Consider the following 20,643-nt stretch of genomic DNA (forward strand, 5'->3'; position numbering starts at 1 on the left):
ACAGTACTAGAATTGGAGTTGAAGAAACAGAATTGGAATTCGCGAGGCTAGAGGTGAAAGGAAAAGGTATGATAGAGGATGATGCCTCAAGGACTTGAGAGAGCAGAGGCCTAAAAACTGAGCTTTAGGGGATGCCTATAGTATGGGAATTAGAAGAGGAAGAATCTGAGAAATGGAAAGAGGAGTACTCAAGGAGTCTGCAGTGTCATGTAAACATACAGACAAGAGAGTTTCAAGGAAAAGGTGGTCAGTAGTAGAGAAGCAGAATGGGACAATGGAAAGAATGCTGCATTGGAGCCAGAGGATCTGGGTTCTAATTCCGCCTCTGCCAAAATCAATCTATAAGTACTTATTAAGCAAGAACTGTGTGCAAGGCACCAGTGAAATTTACTGGGCCTCAGTTTCTTCCTTGGTAAAATGAGGACATTGAGCTTGATGTCCTGAAGTTTTTTCCAGCTTTGTAGTGCTGGCTTACAGTAGGCACTTAAATAGCTATTGAATGAATCTAGAATCTTATCAACCCAGTGTCAAATGTTGTAGCAATCGAGGAAGGGGAGGACCTGTAATTTGCCTAGGAGAAAATCGTCGAAGGCCTTCAAGAAAATAGTTTCAGTTGAGTAGCAGGGTAGAGGGAAGGAGCAGCAAGGGAAGCAAAATTTCAAATATAGTCCACTCCTTTAAAAAATTTGGCAGGGAATAGGAGATAAAGAAGACAGTAAGTGAAAGAAAAATGCTTCCATGCATAGCTAGAAGGTTCAGGAAGGTCACTTAAAGGTTTTGTTTGTTTGTTTGTTTGTTTTCCCAAGATTGGAAGGGCCTGAGTATGTTTGAAAGCAGAAGGTAAGGGGCCACTGATGTCAGAGAGACTGGAGATACTTGAGAAGGAGGGTAAAAAATGGAGCAATTCCCCTTCTCTGCGCCCCTCCTTCTCCATAATATCAGAAGGACTTTGGCCAAAGAACACCAGTGTAGAGAGTACCTTTAGTTCTTCTGAGAGTGGCAAGAAGGGAAGAGAGGACAGATGAGCTAATGAGAAGCTGTTAGAACTAGAAAGGATGTTAGAAATAATCTAGTCAAACCCTTTTAGTTTACCAATGAGTAAATGGAGATCAAGAGAGGTAAAAAAGACTTGTACTGGGAGATACACATCTAGTGTCTAGATTCTGTTCCTGATATCATGCTGCCTTCTCCATATATAAAGAGAAAAATGAGGAAGTAAAGATAGGAGTGGACTAGCCATTCCTCATCACTGCTTTGTGCTTGGCAGGAGCAGAAAAAGCCCCCCACTGAGCTTTGTGGAGAGGGGAGGGGAGGGCAAGATTAGAGTTTGAATACAGTGGAGAGGGTTGGAATAACTGTGGTGGGAAGGGCTAGGCAGTGGTTCCATTGACAGATTGGTCTGACACAGTGGGATTTCCTTACAAATTCAGTTAGTGGTGGATATCTTATTTCCCCCAATTTACTGATAGGAAAACTAAGTCTCAAAGAAGTGAATTGACTTGCCTGGGGCCTTGTTGCCAATGTCATACTTGGGATTCAAATCCAAGTCTTCTCAATCCTCAAGTCCAGAACTCTTTTAATGATACCACAGGTAGTGAGTAGCTGAGAGGAAAATGAAAATGATGGAGGAGGAAGAAGAAGAGGAGCAGAAAGAGGAGGAGGAGGAGGAAAAATATGCAGATCTGTGCTTAAAATGACCTCAAAAGAATTTCCCTTAAGAAGGTTTGCATTTCCCCTGCAATCTTGCTTACATGATTATTCTGCTTAGTAAAATCTTTCATAGCACAAAGGTAATCTTTAGCCTAGCCCTACATCTGGAGCACCGCTAATTCCCAATTAGTGGAAAGCAAATTAATGAGATTTTACCAAACTGGTCAGAGACCATGCCCAGAATCACATGCGCAGGACAGACTGCATTATGGGAGCTTGAATCTCAGTTTCTGAAAATTTTATCAGGTTCAGCAGGCGAGTCCCCGCTGCTGACATCCTGTCTTTTCTTCCCTAACCCTCTTCTGCTCACCTTTTCTCTGCCCCTTTCCTCCCAAGCAGTATTTCAGGATTATCCCTGCCCTTTTCCTTGGAGCTTCAAAGGAGGCAGGAGCATTTTTCACAGGGAAGAAACAAGCTATCTGGAAGTTGGAAGCAGGGTGGTTAAAACGCTGACCTCAAGTTTACTGCCTCAGTTCTTTATTCCTTCTTTCCCCAACAGTGGCATTCTAATGACCAGATGTACTATGAAGGAACATAACTTTAGAGTCACCCTAGGAAGCTTCTGAGCCTGGGGCAAAAGAATCACAGAATAAGGCCCCTCTCTCATTTGCCTAAGGCTCTGGTAGAGTCCCTTCTGGGGGGATATGATAGGCAGGGTTAACGGGGCAAAATGGGGGAGTAAGCTTTTGGCCCTTATCCTCTTCCTCCTCCCATCACCTCCTTATACTACTTTATTACTCAAAGAAAAATGTGACATAGCATCTAGGCAGAAAGTTGGAGACTAGGGAACTATAGGTGTGGAATAAGGCATCCATTTTCAGACATGGCCAATGGGCTGATATGTTTTGTTTTACTTTACTTATTTATTACAGGAAAGGTTCAATGGGTGAAGGTGGTGGGGGGAGTTGGTGAGTAATGGGGAAATGACAGTAATATTTAAAATTGAAAAGTCAAATTTGAAAAGAAAAAATAAAGATGACAATGAAAATATAATATAAAATATGACATTATTTTCAGTTCCATAGAAATTTTTTTCCTAATTATTGTAGCTGCTAAAAAAAGAGAAAGGAATGGGCTGACTCATTAGGTAGGGACTATAAGTGTTTTTAGTAGGTAATACCATCAGGAATATAGTAGTTGAGATTCTTGCACTGCGTAGGAGGTTATGAGATGCGATTTGATTAATACATAGATATTTATGTTTATACATGTATTTGTATTAATAATTTTGAATATTATATAGATATATTTATCAATTCACATTTTTAAATATAGATTTACCAACTCATATTTTGGATTCTGCCCTCAAGCTCTAATAAGCAGTATGCTTATCTCATTGCAGGAAGGAATACATATTCCAATTCACATCTTTTACTCTGGCTCAAGTGCTAATCAAGTTAGCAGTAGGGGGTATCAAGCAGATGTGGGCCAAGCAGCCCATAGGAAGACTCTAGGACATCAATTTAAAGGTCATTTTCATCATGTGGATACTAGCATGCCAATGGAAATGAAGGCTAATCCTGATACTGCACCATTTTGCTATATCTTAACACCTCTAGTTGGTCTAGCTTGTATAAATTAGCTTACTCCTATTATTTCAGGGAAATGGCTTTACAATTCCTTTATCTAGACTTTTTTGTGGGGGGAGATTGAGGGAGTCAGTCTCCATAAAGAGAATTACTAATGCCTATTCAACAAATTCAGTACCACAAACATATATTGAGCACCTGCTGTGTACAAGCACAGTGCTTGGGGAGGGAGGGATACCCAAAAGCTTAAAATGTAGTCCCTGATAATCTAGTAGGGAAAATAAATCATACACAAATGACTATACTGCAAATTACATTATTTCTATAAAGGAGAGGTTAAAAGTGCTTACATAAATTCAAAGAAAGGCAGGATTAATTAGGATTAGGTTTGTTACGTCTGCCATAAACTCAGAGACTGACTCTGGACTCCGGCATTATCCTGGGGGCAGGAGAGGGAAGGGAATATGCATTTATATAGCATGTACTGTGTTCCAGGCAAGGCACTTTGCAAGTATCATCTCATTTGATCCTTCAACCAACTCTGCAAGATAGGTTTTGTTATTAATCCCTATTTTACAGATGAGGAAACTGAGGCAAATGGATACTAGCTGATCACCCAGCTAGTAAAGTGCCTCAAGATGGGTTTGAACTCAGTTATTCATGACTCCAGGAAGGAAGACTTCTCGGTTTTATTATGCACTTTGGGGATCTCTTAGACCTTAGCAGTCCTGGGAAGCAAACCTTCTGAGGTGTTTCTTAAAAATGTGAGCAGACATTAGGCAATCATTTTGTATCTGTCTTGATTTCAGGAGTTTCTATTACGGAACTGAATCCTGTGTTGTTCTCCACACTGAGAATCATCCTCTTACTGTAGCCTAGAAATGACTTTTCCTATTAAACTCTGCAGTGGCTTCTCATAGTGCCCAATAGTGGTGTTTACTACCCTTTTCTTGTTATTTGGTGTTAGGAGAATGCACAAAATGAATTGGAAGCGGAATGGGGAGAAGACAATTTGTGCCCAATAACATAATATTCTTGGATACATTTGCCTTTTGGGAATGTATTCACTTTAAGGAGCAATAGCATTTAAATGCAATGTGAGCAATATTCTCCTTGCATTGTACTGTGTGTGGGCAGGCATCATTTGAAGCAAATTCAACTGTATTAATTTGCAGCTTATATTCTCAAAGTACTTGATAACTACTTTTAAGTATCATTGAAGCTATTTAGTAATTCCTGCTTGACAAAGTTTGGAACGGTGCTCTTCTGAAATCCTCATATTTTTCCCAAACATAAAATTAACAGGATTTTAAGTTTGCCAAACTCATAGATAGCAAATTAAAGAGGTCCAGCAAAATTCTTTTTTTTTTTTGACTTGGCAAGGCTGGGAGAGTAAGAGAATTTTGGGGTTGTAAGGGACCGTGGAGGTCATTCCTTAACTTAAAGCTGGGCTGCTAGTTGTTTCTTTGATATATATTCTCCTCCTTCTCCCTTGTTTACATCTTATTTTTCATGTTGTTGAAAATTGTTTCAGGGTGATTGGCCTAAAAATATTTACTGCCTTTGAAAAATGTGTGGTCATGGGAGATAAAAGAATAGTAGTCTTGGATCATCTCTATATATAAGCAATTTGCCTTGTAGAGAAAATTAAAAAAAACAACGACATTCATTCAAGAAATATTTATCAAGTACCTTTTATGTGCATGCCATCGTTTTAGACACTGCAGGAGATAAAAAGGAAGTCTAAGACATACTCCCTGCCTCCAAGAAGTTTGCAGTCTGTCTATAGGAGACACTCAGAAGAACATTTAAATCACACTAAAAGGACAGTGAAAGACAAGAAAAGTGCTACATGGTGGGATAGATAGTGAGTACCATAAGAATTCAGAAGAGAGAGAGATTGCTAATGGCTTCATGAAACAGGTATGGCTTGAGCTGTGCTTTGAGGAATGGGTAGCATTTGGATAGGCAGAGAGGGGGTAGGGAAGACATTACAACTAAGGGAAAAAGTATGACCTTTTCATGTATGGAGATGGAAATGGTCATGGTTTAATTTTTGAAAATAGCCCGAATGGAACAGAGGGGTTTTGTTTTCTTTTGTTTTTGTTTGTTTGTTTGTTTGCTTTAGCAACTATATAGGACAATGAGAGATACGAATGGAAAAGATAGATTGGAACCCAGATGACAAAAAATCTTGAGTATTAAGCTGAGGAGTTTGGACTTTGCTCTGAAGGTAGTAGGAAACTATGGGAGGGTTTTGAGGAGAAGAGCTGTATGATGAGTAGTGGTTTAGGAAGATTAATCTGGTAATGGTCTGTAAGGCCCCTTGGAGAGAGGAGAGATGGGTAGCATTGATGTCATTGACATTATCTAGAACTGAGTTGGTATCATGGTGTAGAGGGAAGAGCACTCTTTTTTGAAATCAGAGGAAATGGATTCAGATGTGTGGCTTTGCTACTTACAACCTGTATCATAACGGGGAAATGAAATGAAGGAGTGTACTTCATGAATTGCAAGTTTCCTTCTATGCAAGATGAAATTTATATTGAGGGAAGTGAGAATGAAAAAAGGAAGGAATAAATCTGAGAAACAAATGAGCCCACACAACCTTTGGCTTCCAGGGTGGATTTGAATGAATTGTAATAATGCAGCTCTTCTATTTTGGAGAAGCTTAGCAGGGCATCATCTTGGCCACAGAGAGCTGTGAATACTTCCCATGTGCCGCTCTGTGATTATCTGGGGCATCTTTTCCATTCCAGAGAGTCCCCGAGGTTTCAAAGCAGCCATATTTCTGGTTATAAAAGTCAGGAAAATCTATTCTCTACATATTTAATTTTGGTTCATAAAAATGTGGTCTGGAGGTAGGTGAAAGAAATCTGTTTATGCCAATGAAAAACTCTTGCCGTTGTCTGTTCCCAGACCCCATTTCCAAGCTGTTACTCTGGGACTTCAAGATCCAGGAAGAATTTAAGCAGAGTAGCTACTCTGAAATCACAGGTCTAGTCCCTATTCTTAGCTCCAAAACCTTCAATTCAAGAATTTATAAATATTTGTTTTTAATAAAGTTTTAGATTTCCTGAGTCCACCAAGGGTCACTTTTTTGGTGGCCATTTTTACTGGAGGCTATGGTGGAATTATTGGTGGGATGTGTGGCCTTGTTCCAGAAAATTAGGTTTTCATGATGTATCTTTCTCTCTAAAAACAACACAACAACAACAACAAAGATGATGTAGAGGAAAAGAGGGATTTTGGGAAACATTCTTTTTTTCCACTTGGCATTAACTCAGCAAATATTTATTATATACTTATTCTGTGTTGGGTCTAGGGCTAGTTATTTTTAGAGTGAGGGGTAGGGATTAAAAATGTGATTTCATTGATGTAGCGAATTCCCAGGTGAGGAAACTCCCTTTACCAATATGAATTAGTGCATGGACTACAAATTCTTTTGGTAGAGAGTTGCTTAGAACACCAAGTGGCTAAATGAATTGTTCAGTCAAAAAGCTAGGTGTCAGAAGCTGGACTTGAATTCTTCTTTCTAGCTTTGAAGCTGGTGCTCTATCTGCTAGCTATGTCACACTGCCTCTTAGTTTTGAAAATGTAAAGATGAATAACTGGCTTTTTCATGAAATTGTGAGCTCCTTTGAGAGCAGGGATTGTCTTGTTTTTGTATGTTTGTTTTTGGGTTTTTGCATCTTTAGTATTTAGCACAGTGACTAACATACAGTGGGTGCTTAATAAATGCTTATTGACTGACTAAGGGAGATGGACCCATAAGTTGTCCAAGCCTGTTTTCTAATATAAAAAACAAGAAGGTTGGAATATCTTGTCTGAGGTACCTTCCAGCTCTTAATCTATGGTGCTATAAATTGCAGAGAGGTTTTACTATTGAAAACCTGGGTCCTCAAACTGAAAATTCTGTATTCTTTCTGCTGCTCCACAATGCCTCCTTTATGTGCCAGGCTCATTATTATTCATCATTTTCCTTTTCAAACAAGGTAAATACCATTCCATTTTGTAGGTAATTCTAAGTGTTCTTTTTTTTTTTCATTTTTGCTACAGATCTTTCACAAAAGTTAGTTTCTAGATTGTTATTCAGGGCTGCTTCATAAATATGCTGAGTGCTTGGCAGCTTATGAAAATCAGGAAAAAGACGAAAAAGGGCATACTTTTTTTTTCCTCAGAAGCACTGCTAACCCCTTTAGAAGCCACAATTGATTCAACTGCTTTGATTCTATAAGAATTAAATCCATCCACTGAGAAATAAAAAATCAGGTTTATGGTCCTGCTAAATTTTTTTCCTGTCTCTCCTATTTTTTTAATAGACAAAACTCTGACTACAGTCGGAAAAAAAGTCATGATTCATGATGCCGAGCAGAATGACGGAGCCTGAAATCAACAAGGGGTGAAAGAAGTGACTCACTCCTGATGAAGACGTTTCTGGCTTTCCAAATGCAGCTTCTCCGGTGGGAGGAACCATTCAAATGTGACATCAACATGGATGATCCATTGTATGACATGCGCTGATTTGGGGAGGGATAATCTCTCACTCTCTCTTGCTTGCTCTCCATTTGTAAATCAATGCTATTGTGTACAAATGAAAACCAATGTCTGCGTATGACAGCAAGATCATGTTTTAGCAATAAGCACATTGACAAAACTGAGTTCCACAGAGGATGGAAACACAGTTTCTAGTGCTTCACGTCTGTGTAAGTGAAAGGAAGTCCTAGTTCATAGTCCCCATGCTTCTGAGACAAGATGTTATTATGAATATTCAGGGATCATTGGTGAAAAAAAGCTGTATTTTGTTGTATGACAAATAGATATTTTTTAAGCAAACACTGGTAAGTCAAGTGTTGAAAATGTTGCATGCCTGTGTTAGAAAACAATCTCGAAATTACTGTAGTCTGCTAATACAAACCTAGTCTCAAGGCATTGTTTATTTAAAACCCCTGTCAAGTAGTTTGGCTCCTTTACAGAGGCCCCTGTGTCTTTCCCATAAAAGTACTTTATGTGTTGATCTACTTATTGTTCCTATAGGACTCATGAATGGATCTAAGGCTGGAAAGGGCCAGAAAGCCTGGCCAAAGATTTCCCTTTGCTAATAGTTCTTCCTCAGGATGCTGAGGGATTAGGGTCATTCATTTTCCAAGGGGAGGAAAAAGGCTGCAATGGGAGCAATCTGCCAGTCAACAAGCATTCATTAGGCACTCACTCTGTATATAAGTGCTGGGGATACTAAGGGAAGAAGGAACAGAATGGATTTTCCAAACCTTGAAATGTTTTTTATTCTGGTGTCACAGATCCAATAACTGGTGGACACCATTTTGTGACCAGTGGAATTGCACTTCAAGGCTGGCATACTTGTCCCCTGCATGCGTCTCATTGTCCAGTGGGAAGAACTGCTTCCGTTGACCATAATCATGTTCAACTTTGTGATGAGTTTGATGGAAAAAGGAGTGAGGAAGAGCTGAAGTGCTCTAGAGACTTGACTAAAAGCTCCTGAGAAGGTTGTTAGGCTCATTCACTGTGATGCCCATATCTTAAAAGCAAATGTGTGCCTTGGGTGATGCAATTCTATCTCATTTAAGGTTGACAATTGGGGCAGGCTGCTGAACAGAAATGATCCTGTCATTGATCTGACTTGTCAAACTGTGAGGTTCAATAAATACAGGATACAAAAGTGGTGGTAATCCTGAGACAGGAAACCCAAGAGGAGGAAGCCTTGAGCTCCAGGTGATGGATATAGAGCCCTAGGAGCAGACGATGCACCCCCAGGACTTTTTGGCTTTCTAGTAGGGGCCCCAGACTGGATGTGCATGATTTAACTTCGGCTTTGCCTCTTACCAGAATCAGAGAAGCACCTGCATCCCAGACAAAGAGGAGATGGGTGCTTACCTTCTAGACAAAGCTGTATCAATATCTTAACTGCAGGCTTCATAGAGTGACTGTACATAATTATATTCATAACTTAAAGGATTAACTATAGTAAGATGAATGTCGTGTTCCATTTGAAAATGTTTTATTACATTAAATCAAATAAAGTCTATTTATAGCTGCAATAAAGTCAATGATTTTTTTTTTATTTAAAGGGCCAAAGAGATAGAAATCAATCGATCAGTCAATGGGTATTTTTTTATTATTTAGAATTTTCCCCAAGTTACATGTAAAAAACCAAATTTTTTTTCACGTTGTTTTTTTCACATTAATTTTTAAAACTTTGTGTTCCAAATTTTCTTCCTCCCTCTCTCCTCAACCCTCCCTAAGAAATCAAGCAATTCAATAAAAGTCGTATATGTGCAGTCTATCAAAAGATCTTCACATTAGTCAGATTGTGAAAGAAAACAGACAAAATAACTTTGGAAAGAGGAACTAACAAATAAAATTATACTTCAATCTGTATTCAGATACCATCAGTTCTTTCTCTGTTGATAGTTTGCATTTTTCGTAAGTTCTTCTGATAGCATCCTGCTCATCATTTCTTTCACAGTTACTATTGCTAACTATATTACCATCCATCCTATTCCGTACTCTTGATATTTACTCTATTTTCTATCTTCTTTCACCCTATCCCTCCTAGAAAGTGTTTTGCTTTTTACTGCCCCTCCCCCAATCTGCCTTCCCTTCCTTTTCCTCTTCCCTCCTTATCCCCTTCCCCTCCCACTTTCTCTCGGGGCAAAATATATTACTATACCCACTTGAATGTGTATTTTATTCCCTCTTTGAGCCAATTCTGATGAGAGTAAGGCTTGCTCACTACCCCATTCCTTCCCCACCTTCCCCTCCCTTCCATAAGCTTTTTCTTGTTTCTTTTATGTGAGCTACTTTACCCCATTCCACCTTTCCCTTTTGCTTCCTTCCAGAGCATTCCTTTTACCCCTTAACTTTATTTTAAAGATGTCATCATGGGTCAGCTAGGTGATACAGTGGACAAAGCATCAGTCCTGGACCCAGGAGGCCCTGACCCCAAATGCATCCCCAGACATAAGCCACCCCCACCCTGCCTGCCCTACAAAAAACAAGGATAAACAAAAAACAAATGCTTTATAGATATCATCCCTTCATATTCAAGTCACACCTGTGCCCTCTGTCTAAGTACATTCCTTTCAGCTGCCCTAATACTGAGAAAGTTCTTATGAGTTAGAAGTATTATCTTCCCATGTAGGAATATAAAGAGTTTAACCTTTTAACATCTCTCATGATTTCTTTTTCCTGTTTACCTTTTCATGCTTCTCTAGGCTCTTGTATTTGAAATTCAAATTTTCTATTCAGTTCAGGTCTTTTCATCATGAATGCCTGAAAGTCCTCTTTTTCATTGAAGTCTCATTTTTCCCCTGAAAGATTATACACAGTTTTTCTGGGTAAGTGATTCTTGGCTATAGTCCCAGTTCCTTTGCCCTCCAGAATATCATATTCTGTGCCTTCTGGTCCTTTAATGTAGAAGCTGCTAGATCTTGTGTTATCCTGACTATAGCTCCACAGTATTTGAATTCCTTTTTTCTAGATGCTTGCAATATTTTCTCCTTGACCTGGGATCTCTGGAATTTGGCTATAATATTCCTGGAAGTTTTCCTTTTGGGATCTATTTCTGGAAGTGATTGTTGGATTCTTTCAATTTCTATTTTACCTTCTGCTTCTAGAATGTCAGATCAATTTTCCCTGACAATTTTTTGGAAGATGATGTCTAAACTTTTATTTTGATCATGGTTTTCAGGTAGTCCAATGATTTTCAAATTACCTCTCCTGGATCTATTTTCCAGGTCAGCTGTTTTTCCAAGGAGATATTTCATATTGTCCTCTACTTTTAATTCATTTGGGTTTTCTTTATTGTGTCTTGATTTCTCATAAAGTCATTAGCTTCTCTTTGCTCTATCCTAATTCTTAAACAATGATTTTCCTCAGAGAGTTTATGTATCTCCTCTTCCATTTGGCCAATTTGGCTTTTCAAGCCATCTACTTTTTTTTTTTCATGACCCTCCTGCATTACTCTCATTTCTCTTTCCATTTTTTTTACTCTATTCTCTCTAACTTTTCCCTCTACCTCTCTTACTTTATCTTTAAAGACCTTTTTGAGTGCTTCCATGGCCTGAGACCAATTCATATTTTTCTTGGAAGCTTTGGATGTAGTAGCTTTGACTTTGTTATCTTCTTCTGAGGATGTATTTTGATCTTCCTTGACACCAAAGAAGCTTTCAATGGTCTGCTGCTTTCTCTGCCTGCTCATCTTGACTGTCTATTTCTTGGCTTTTAACTACTTCTTAACATGTTGCGCTGCTTCCAGGATGTACTGTCCCAAGCTACAGGGGGTCCAGTGGTAAGATTTAATGAGAGGCTCGTTCTTAGCCCACCTGGCCTGTAAGTAACCATGGTCCACTTTATCTTTAACCCAGAAGCAGAAGTCTGATTGAAATCTGATTCTCTATGGTCAGATACTTGGCATGCCTATGCCCCTTCCCCACTGGGCCTCTGCCACTCGAATCTGGTTACTGATCCAGAATATGGGCTCTCTTCCTTAGCTCCTGCAGAGACCACAGCTATTTCCCCCGGTCAACCGCTGGACCCCCTCACCACTCAGTGAGCCAAGTTTCAGAAGAAGCCACTCACGCTGAAGATCTGAGGCTCTGGAGGTGTGGCCTGCCTGGAGCTGGATCTGTACCAGGCACTGAGCTCCTTTCTCACCCAGTATAGCCGACGATCCCTGCTGCCTACATAAGCCATCTTTGGCTGGAAAATAGTTTCAATATGTTCTTTTGTGGGTTATGCTCCTCCAGGAATTGTCTTATGTCATTATTTTTGGAGGTTTGTGGATGGATTTTTAGGGAGCATGGAGAGTCATGGCATTGGCTCTGCCCCATCGAGTATTTTTTAAAGATCCTACTATGGGGCAAACACTGTGTTAAGTTCTAGGGAGAGATAAAAACAGACCCTACCCTCAAGGAGCTCACATTCTGTGGAGGAGAAAAACATGATCATAACTAGGCACATAGAAGATCTATCTAGAGTAGAAAGAATATAATCTCAGAGGAGAAAATGTTTTTGCAAGTAGAATGGCAAAATTGGGGAGTTTTCAACAACAGACTTGACAGGTCTAAATGGACCACAAAACAATGGCAAAGTTGTCATTTAATTTTGTTGCCTGGATCCAACCAATAATATTTTTTTCAATAATATTTTAATGACATTTTTTCATGGGAGCTAAATACCAATGAAGTACCCATACATACTTAGGAAGTAGATAGTAGTCAACTATGGATGTAGGTAAGGACATTGGCCACATTGATGATGCTCTGCTTCCTATGACCACATGCTTTTGTGGTGACTAGGGGCAATGATGGAGCTATATATTGACTTACCCAACCTTACTGAATGTTTTTTTTTAAGCCATACTCCCATTTGAGAGTAGGGCATTGTTTCAGTCAAGGAATGATTATTAAATTTGTAATTTGATCAAAATGTTCCCTGACTTGCCAAGTATTTAGGGGAACGCCCTCACTAGGAAGATTCTAAAAAGCTTCTGAAGGACAACCTTAAGTTAGATGTGAATGGTACGTTTTCATCTTACATTATTATGGGAGTGATCTGGAGCTTTTCTTTACATCTCTTTCACACAATGATGAGACTCATCTGCCTTGAAATCCAGTGTGAGAACTGGCTTTGAATTCTATTTCTATTGTTTACTAGCAATGCCAACTTAATTTCCCTTCTTGGGGGCTTCAGTTTCCTTATTTGTAAAATGAAAGGGGTTGGACTACATCAAAGGTTCTTAGGTTGGGTCTACGACCTTGTCTTTTATATGTATCTATCTGTGTGTGTATGCATATATTTATACACACACAAACACACGCACGCACACATATGCACACTTTAAGACTGTATTTTAACATAATTGGTTTCCTTTGGAAGCCTATGTATTTTATTTTGTGCATTATTCCAAGAAGGTGTCGATAGGTTCAAACAGATAGCCCCTGGGTCCATAACAGATAAAAGGTTAAGAACACCTGGCCTAGATAATCTCTAAAGATATAGGTTGCTAAAACATTTCTTCTTAGACCCTCTCAAATACTTTGTGACTGTAAATCACTATAAATACCGGTCAATAAACATTTGTGTTGTTGTCATTCAATCATTTCAGACTCTTTGTGACTCCCATCGGGGTTTTCTTGGCAGAGATACTGGAGTGTTTTGCCATTTCCTTCTCCAGCTCATTTAATAGATGAAGAAACCAAGGCAAACTGTGTTAAGTGACTTGCCCAGGCTCACATAGCAAGTAAATATCTGAGGCCAGATGTGAATTCAGGTCTTCCTGACTCCAGGTCTAGCACTCTACCCATTGTGCCACCTTGCTGGTATCTACTTAAGTGCCTTCTATGTCCCAGGAACTGTGAAAAGTGCTGGGAATGCCAAAAATGGTGACAGTCCCTGTTCTCAAGAATCTCATAGTCTAATGTAAACCAGTATTATTATTATTATTATTATCATCATTATTATTCTAGTCACTGAGAAACCATTCATACCCATGATATATATTTATATAGATATAATGATAATTTTGCCCCACCCCCACCACATGGAATTCAAAATTCCAGAGATAATTCAACATTTAAAAATAAAAACACTTTTCTTCTTCATGCTTTCATTGTAGATTGGGTCTGAGTGACTAATTATTGTCAGGGTTTACATTTCATAAAACTCTAGGAATCAAAGGCTCATCCTAGACATGGAGAGTTGGAAAGGACATCTTTTAATCTTTTAGAGGTGAGGAAGCTGATACCCAGTATTTCTCCAGCCAGGTGACTTGCCGAAGGTCACCCAGATCCTCCTGACTCCAAGGCCGGTGCTCTATCCACTGTGCCACCTAGCTGCCCCACTCCATTTCATTTTTTAAAAAATTTTTTTAGTGAGGCAATTGGGGTTAAGTGACTTGCCCAGGGTCACACAGCTAGTAAGTGTTAAGTATCTGAGGCCAGATTTGAACTCAGGTACTCCTGACTCCAGGGCCGGTGCTCTATCCACTGTGCCACCTAGCTGCCCCACTCCATTTCATTTTGATGACCTCTTTCTTGGGTTCTTCAGAATTCCAGCTGGTTACAACTGACCTAAAGTAAAGAGCCCTCCTTTTCTTTGATTGATACTCTGGTCCCGAGGAGCAACTCTCAAGTGCAGCCTGAACCAGATTACAGGGTAAATGAAAAATATTTAATAAAATAAATAAAACAACACAGATAATGTTAATTTGTGGTTTTCTAAGTAAATATGTGGGTTGGTGGGGTGGGCGTGGGGAGGAAAGATCCACTAGTTTTTTGCCACCACTGCTCAAATCAATTCAGGAAAGGGGGAAAGAGAGTACTGATCTTAGGTCCATTATTATTCTAATATAGAGGTTTATAACTTGGTTACAGGGACCTCCTTCACTTGGATGGGAAAAATGTTACATCTTCCTTTTAACTAATTCTAATGAAATCTAGCGTTTCCTTCAATTATTAATTAAAAAAACCTATTATTTTGAGAAAGGGTCCATAGGATTTAGCGGACTTGCTGAGAGGCCTGAAGCTCTTAAAGATGCTGCTCTTCTGAGTCTAGGGGAAAGCAAGAATCTTAATTAGAAATAAGATATGTTTTTGGTCTCAGTCTAGTTAACCCCATTAATCTATTTTCCCGGGGCCTTAACTTTCATTCTTGTCCTTTAATTCACTCCTAAAAGAAAGGTAGGGGAGGGAAGATTTCAGTGGAGAGAACTGTTTTCTAAGAAATTTGATTAGATACTTCTTAGGTTTCCTTCAATTCAGGTCCATTTATTTCAGGAAAGGATTTTAGGCTGCAGAAATATTTCCTTCTTAATATTTTTGGTTGAATGAAAAGGGAGTTTTCTGATGCTTTCACACCCATCACAGACTCAGCAAGCCTCCTTCATTCCCATGATTTCCACTGGCTTCACTCTTAAGCTCCATGTGTGAATGTGCACTCTTCCTTAGGCTATGTAAGCTCTCTAAGCTCCTTAGCTGAGCATCCCCAGCTGGAAGGGTGATGTCTTTCCAGTAGGGAGAGATGACTTGGAAGTAGTGTGCAGGATATCAGGGATGAATCAGCAAAGGATTAGGACAGTCACTACTGATATTTCATTGCATATGTGTGATGTAATGGAAAAGGCCCCGCACTGAAACGTGAAGGACCTGGGCTGAAGTCTTTTTGTCTCTTCTCCTACATCATGATTGCCCATAGAGATAATAGTAATAATGATGACTCATATTGACATATCATATTAAAATTTACAGGATTTTTTTTCTAATAACCATTCTGAGAAGGAGAGAGGATAAGCATTTCTAATCTTAGTGTCCAAAAAGATGACTTGCGGGGACTGAAGATTTTCAAGTCATCAGATAAACTTCAAATTGAATTCACCACATCTCACGATTATTTGATTTTTGTCAGTGTGGGAACTCCCTCCACCAACACAGATCTTAGCTTGTTTATAACTTAGTGGATTGATTTAGAGTACTGTTTGAGGGTTACAGAGGTTAATTGATCTGTCGATAGTTACATGGCTACTATCAGAGGTAAAGCTGGAACCCAGGCCTTCTAGATTTCAATTCCAGCATTCTATCCACTATGCTTCGGTGCTTCTTTATGAGCATGATATGACATTTAATTGGACAGGAAATTGGACCACGACATTTTAGCTACTTCAGTACTTAAAGCATCAATGATTTCATGGGGCTGGGTATTCACTCTAGCAACATAGATGGTAACTCAACTTCATCTTCATAGTTGGTCTTTGAAAGTTGTTGTGGTCCCTAAATTTAATGCCCTGTGGCCAACCTGGTGATGGATCTCTCCAGCTATGCTAGTCCTCATACAACAGAAATGCTGTCTATCGTTGACAAAGCCATAACTAGCCATTCAGGTAACTAGGACAAGATTCACAGAATGCACTTAGGTCAAGTAGTAAGACATATTTAATTGAGGGAGTAAGAGGAAATATTGGACCTTAGAACACTGGCCCCTGTAGCGATCATGGGTCATTTTCACAGTGTTCAGGGCAAGGAGGAGATAGGTCATTTGCAGAATACAACAGTCCCCAAATATTCTGGTAAATTGAATTTTTTATCATACACCTACTCAACTCTTATTTACCTATGCTAATAAGAAAGAAGAGAGTATGCAATACAAAGAATGGTGTTTGAATAATTTATATTTAATTGAAGATGATTCTTAAAAGGAAATACATACAGATACATTCTCACTGACTCCCTCCTGTTCCCAATTGTTGTAGTCATGTTCTGGGATTTCAAGGAACATATATTGAAGTCTTGTACTAAACTGATCTTACTATTGGGTTTGTTGAGAGTATACAAATGAATTTTGTGGACACTTTCATATGAAAAACATATATGATGAAAAAAACAACATACACAATGCAGGTGCTTTCCAACTTGCTGCCATCCTCAGGTCCCTGCTTTGGTCTGGGGCAAAGAAGATGAGAATCAAAACTTAATCATCCATCTCTCTCTCTCTCTCTCTCTCTCTCTCTCTCTCTCTCTCTCTCTCTCTCTCTCTCTCTCTCCTCCCACCTAACTCTATGTGTGCATGCATGTATATACACACATATGCGTATATGTGTATATATACTTGTATATGTGTACATGTATGTGTATATATATGTGTGTGTGTATATATATACACACTAATAATACATATATGGACTAATATCTAGAAAAAATTCATCTTATACATTACTGAGTGATTCTCAATATAAATCAATGAACATCAATGACAAAATGGCAAGCTAAGACTTGTAACAGTACAGAAAAAGATCTGTTCTAGGATCTGCCTCAATAATGGGAATTATGGCAAGGTAGCTAAAGCAGACATTACTCAGCAAAATACAGAAATGATGATTTTTCCAAACACTTTGGATATTAGCCAATGAATATGGCTGGCACTGACTTCGTACGAGGTTTATAATTTATTAAAAGGTACATATGCATATTTTATGGTTGAAGTTTATGATTAACTAGAAACTGAATTAACTATTGGCATCCCTACATTTGTAATGGATTGACCCAATTAAATGTTTAGATCTTTCACCTAAAGCAAGTAAGAGTAATGTCATCTTACCATCCTCCTATTGTATACATCAACTGTCAATTAGCTATTTTTCTTCTCTCCTTATAAAGGCTATTGCTTTGGAAAGAAGACAAAGAGTAAAAATCAAGCAGTTCTCTTTTTTATCATTGTCCCATTTGCCCCTTGCAGCAATCTTTAATCCTCCTCTCTTTCTCAGTATAGCTTTAAAAATCCTCCATTGGGTTGGCCTTAGCTTTCTGAGCCTTTTCGAATTTCTAATACAGGGCTGTGCTACTCTTCTGCATTTAGTCGTCATTACCTTCTTTTAGTTTCAGTATACTCATCGACAGGTTCTACCATTCTAATTACTCCCTATGGTTGCCATCTCAGTGGATATCCATAAGCATTTTTCTTCCTCACCCTTCCTTTTCCACTTAAGGACCTTTCTATTAAATCTGTAAAACTTCAAGCAAATTAATTCTTTCTAGCACTTGCTGGGCAGGTTCCATCTTTGGCCAGGGCCCAGAAATCTAACTTCCAAACTTGGACACCATCTTCTTGACTACATTTTCACTCATTAAGCCTGCCTTTCTCTTCTGAAGTCCTTGCCTTTAATTAACAGCAAGTGTTACTATTTATGCACTTACAGATTTTAGATGCTTTCCAATGCTTCCTAATCTGGCAGTATCATTTGGGTCCATCTGGATCACCAACAGTTCTTAATAGTGACTTTGGTTTTAAAAGTCTTTGGAAGTCCTCTATCTATCCCTGGAAGACAATAAACCTACCATTATTATTGGTTCAACAACAACAACAAAAAAACACCTCATCAAAAATTTTGCAACCATTATTACATGTCCCTTATGACTCTAAGTCCAGTGAACTCCGAAGAATAAGATAATTTCTCCAAATATCCATGGCTTTTTACAGCTGTTAGTAGTTTTCTCCAAGGATTCTGCTGGTGAGAACTAGACTAAGTCCACTCTATTTTTTTTTTTTTTTTGCTATCTCATTCTCAAGTAGGAACATAAAAAATGGCTAAGGTCCCATGAGGCAATCCCTAATAAAACCACTGCACCTGAGCACAGAGTGGCTAATGATTACAAAGGGGATTCATGATCAGAATAGCTTTGCGAGAATGTAAGACAGACTAAATACTGGGTTGCTATGAGCACTGAAGTTCTGACCATGAGCAGAATCTTTTTTAAAATTAAGAAGTTTTAGTCAATTGATCAAAGTTTTCTGTGAAATGGGGGAGTTGTACAGACACTTTTTATATAGGCCTTAAAAAGAACATTTAAAATTCCTAAAGTGGGACTTCCAGATCATGTGACCAATAGGGTGAAGGACTAGACATATTCTTTGATCCTCATGAGCTCTCTAACCTCTACAAAATAATAATTATGTGTAAGAGATAAACCAATAATTATGTGTAAGAGGTAAACTAATTGTAGCTTTCTCCATAGGGTAAGATACCAAGAACCCTAATAAGGTAAGAACTTGGTGAATTAATAGCAGAGGAAGCTAATCCTTAACATAACTTAGCAACCTTTCCTCTACCCTCCTCCATGCTCTGACAGAGCTGCAGGATGAGACTTATAGGCTTCTGCTTTGGAATCCACTAAATAATTTTCTTGCTGCTGTTGTAATCTTTGCCAGAACAACTCAACTCTGTTCCCTCCCAACTTCCTGCCTTCCTCCCCAATCCTCTGCTCAAAAGAGGTAGAGGGAAGGGAAGGTGGATGTTTGTCTGGTGTGACAACAGACAGAAAAATAAGGCTGTGAAATCCCTCATGTGAGAAGAAGCTGAAACCATTTTGAGGTCTAGCCCTAACATCCAAGAGGAAGGAGTCAGAAAAGGAGTGATAGGGCAATGTAAGGGATGAAATTGCCAAAGATACAAGGAGGAAGAAAATTCAGTTTAAAAACCTTAAGCACAAATGGATAACCCAGATATTAAAAACAGAAGAATGACCTTGAGTAAATCGAAATGATTCCAAATATCTCTGAATAAGCATTTCAAGGCAAAGGAAAATGAATCAATGGCTATTGAGGCAGAGGACCTTTTAAATTCCTGAGAGATTATGGGACCACAGCAGGATGTTCCTGAATTGCTTAGCAAAGAAATAAGAATTTTGAAAACAGAATTAATTGGCAGAATACAAAAATTCTAGTTTACAGTGGCAAATCTCACCAAAGAAACCCAAGAGAGTTCAACTGATTGTAAATGCAAATACACAGAAAAGAAGGACAATTGGGAAGATAAGAAGCAAAAAGCAACATTAAAAGAAAACATGATCTCTATACAAATAGAAGCTATTGATCTCAAATACAAAATGCACAGAGAGAACTAAAGGTTTCTAGATCTCCCAGAAGAACATGACAAATAAGAAAACCTGAACACTATAATCTTTGAAATAATACAAGAAAAAATGTCCAATACTTCTGAACACAGAAAACAAAGAGCCAATCAAAGAATGTCACAGTTTGCCTCAAGAAACAAACAAATGTACAAAATATATGTTGCAAACTTCAAGACAGAGAGTGGCTAAAATGAATAATTCCAGTAGCAAATAACGCATTCAGCAAATGACTAGGAAAAGATCTTCAAAAACAAAGGAAAGGAAATTTGAATAATACAAGATTGTTCTAGTCATAAAAAATATAGAAACAAAGAAATAAAATGTATTCCTGAGAACATAGAAGCCCAAGGTACAATCCATTGTAATATATACCCTGCAAACTCAAGCCTAATCATCAATTAAAAAAAGATGGGCAGGGGGCAGCTAGGTGGTGCAGTGGATAAATCTCCTCCCTGGATTCAGGAGGACCTGAGTTCAAATCCAATCTCAGACACTTGACCCGTACTAGCTATGTGACCCTGGGCAAGTCACTTAACACTCATTACCCTGAAAAAAAAAAGATGGGCATAGAATATTTAAATTATTCTTATAAAAAGCCATATACATTGGTTATTTTCTTGGCAAATATTTCAGACCCAGACCAAAAATGAAAAAAAAGAGGTAAATGCAGCAACAGAAAGGCATAAGTAATAAAAATAAATAACCTCCTAGAAATAAAGAAAAAAAAAAGCTATAAAAAGATACCTATGCGGTTCCACAACAGCAGCAACAACAAAATAACACAGAGGGATCATCAAGCAATTTCTTTTTAAATAGTGAGTAAAGAGACATGGGTGAAAGTCAAATTTATGTAGAAGTGATGGTAGAGGAACAACCCTGAAATTTCAGGAAGTTTCACTTACAGGTGAATCAATGTTTTGCAAGATTAAATTGCAGAATGGGAGGAAACATAAAAAGGAGGAAGAAGATAGAAGTGATTA

General features: G+C 38.5%; 1 protein-coding gene across 2 annotated transcripts in view; it reads left to right on the forward strand.

Moving 5' to 3' along the window:
* HTR7 (5-hydroxytryptamine receptor 7) overlaps positions 1 to 9,326 on the forward strand; it is a 92,316-nt gene extending 82,990 nt beyond the window's left edge. Inside the window, exon 3 of one of the 2 annotated variants that reach the window (XM_043986859.1) lies at positions 7,562 to 9,326. Coding sequence is in view for 1 of the 2 variants with exons in the window: in XM_043986857.1 (XP_043842792.1) it covers positions 7,562 to 7,604 (43 nt within the window). In the remaining variant the exon portion in view is untranslated. The remainder of the gene's footprint in view (positions 1 to 7,561) is intronic. The other variant, XM_043986857.1, reaches the window with a different exon arrangement.
* The last annotated feature ends 11,317 nt before the right edge of the window (positions 9,327 to 20,643 follow it).

Source organism: Dromiciops gliroides, chromosome 2 (assembly GCF_019393635.1).
Source record: "Dromiciops gliroides isolate mDroGli1 chromosome 2, mDroGli1.pri, whole genome shotgun sequence".
In the NCBI taxonomy this organism is placed as follows: Eukaryota; Metazoa; Chordata; class Mammalia; order Microbiotheria; family Microbiotheriidae; genus Dromiciops; species Dromiciops gliroides.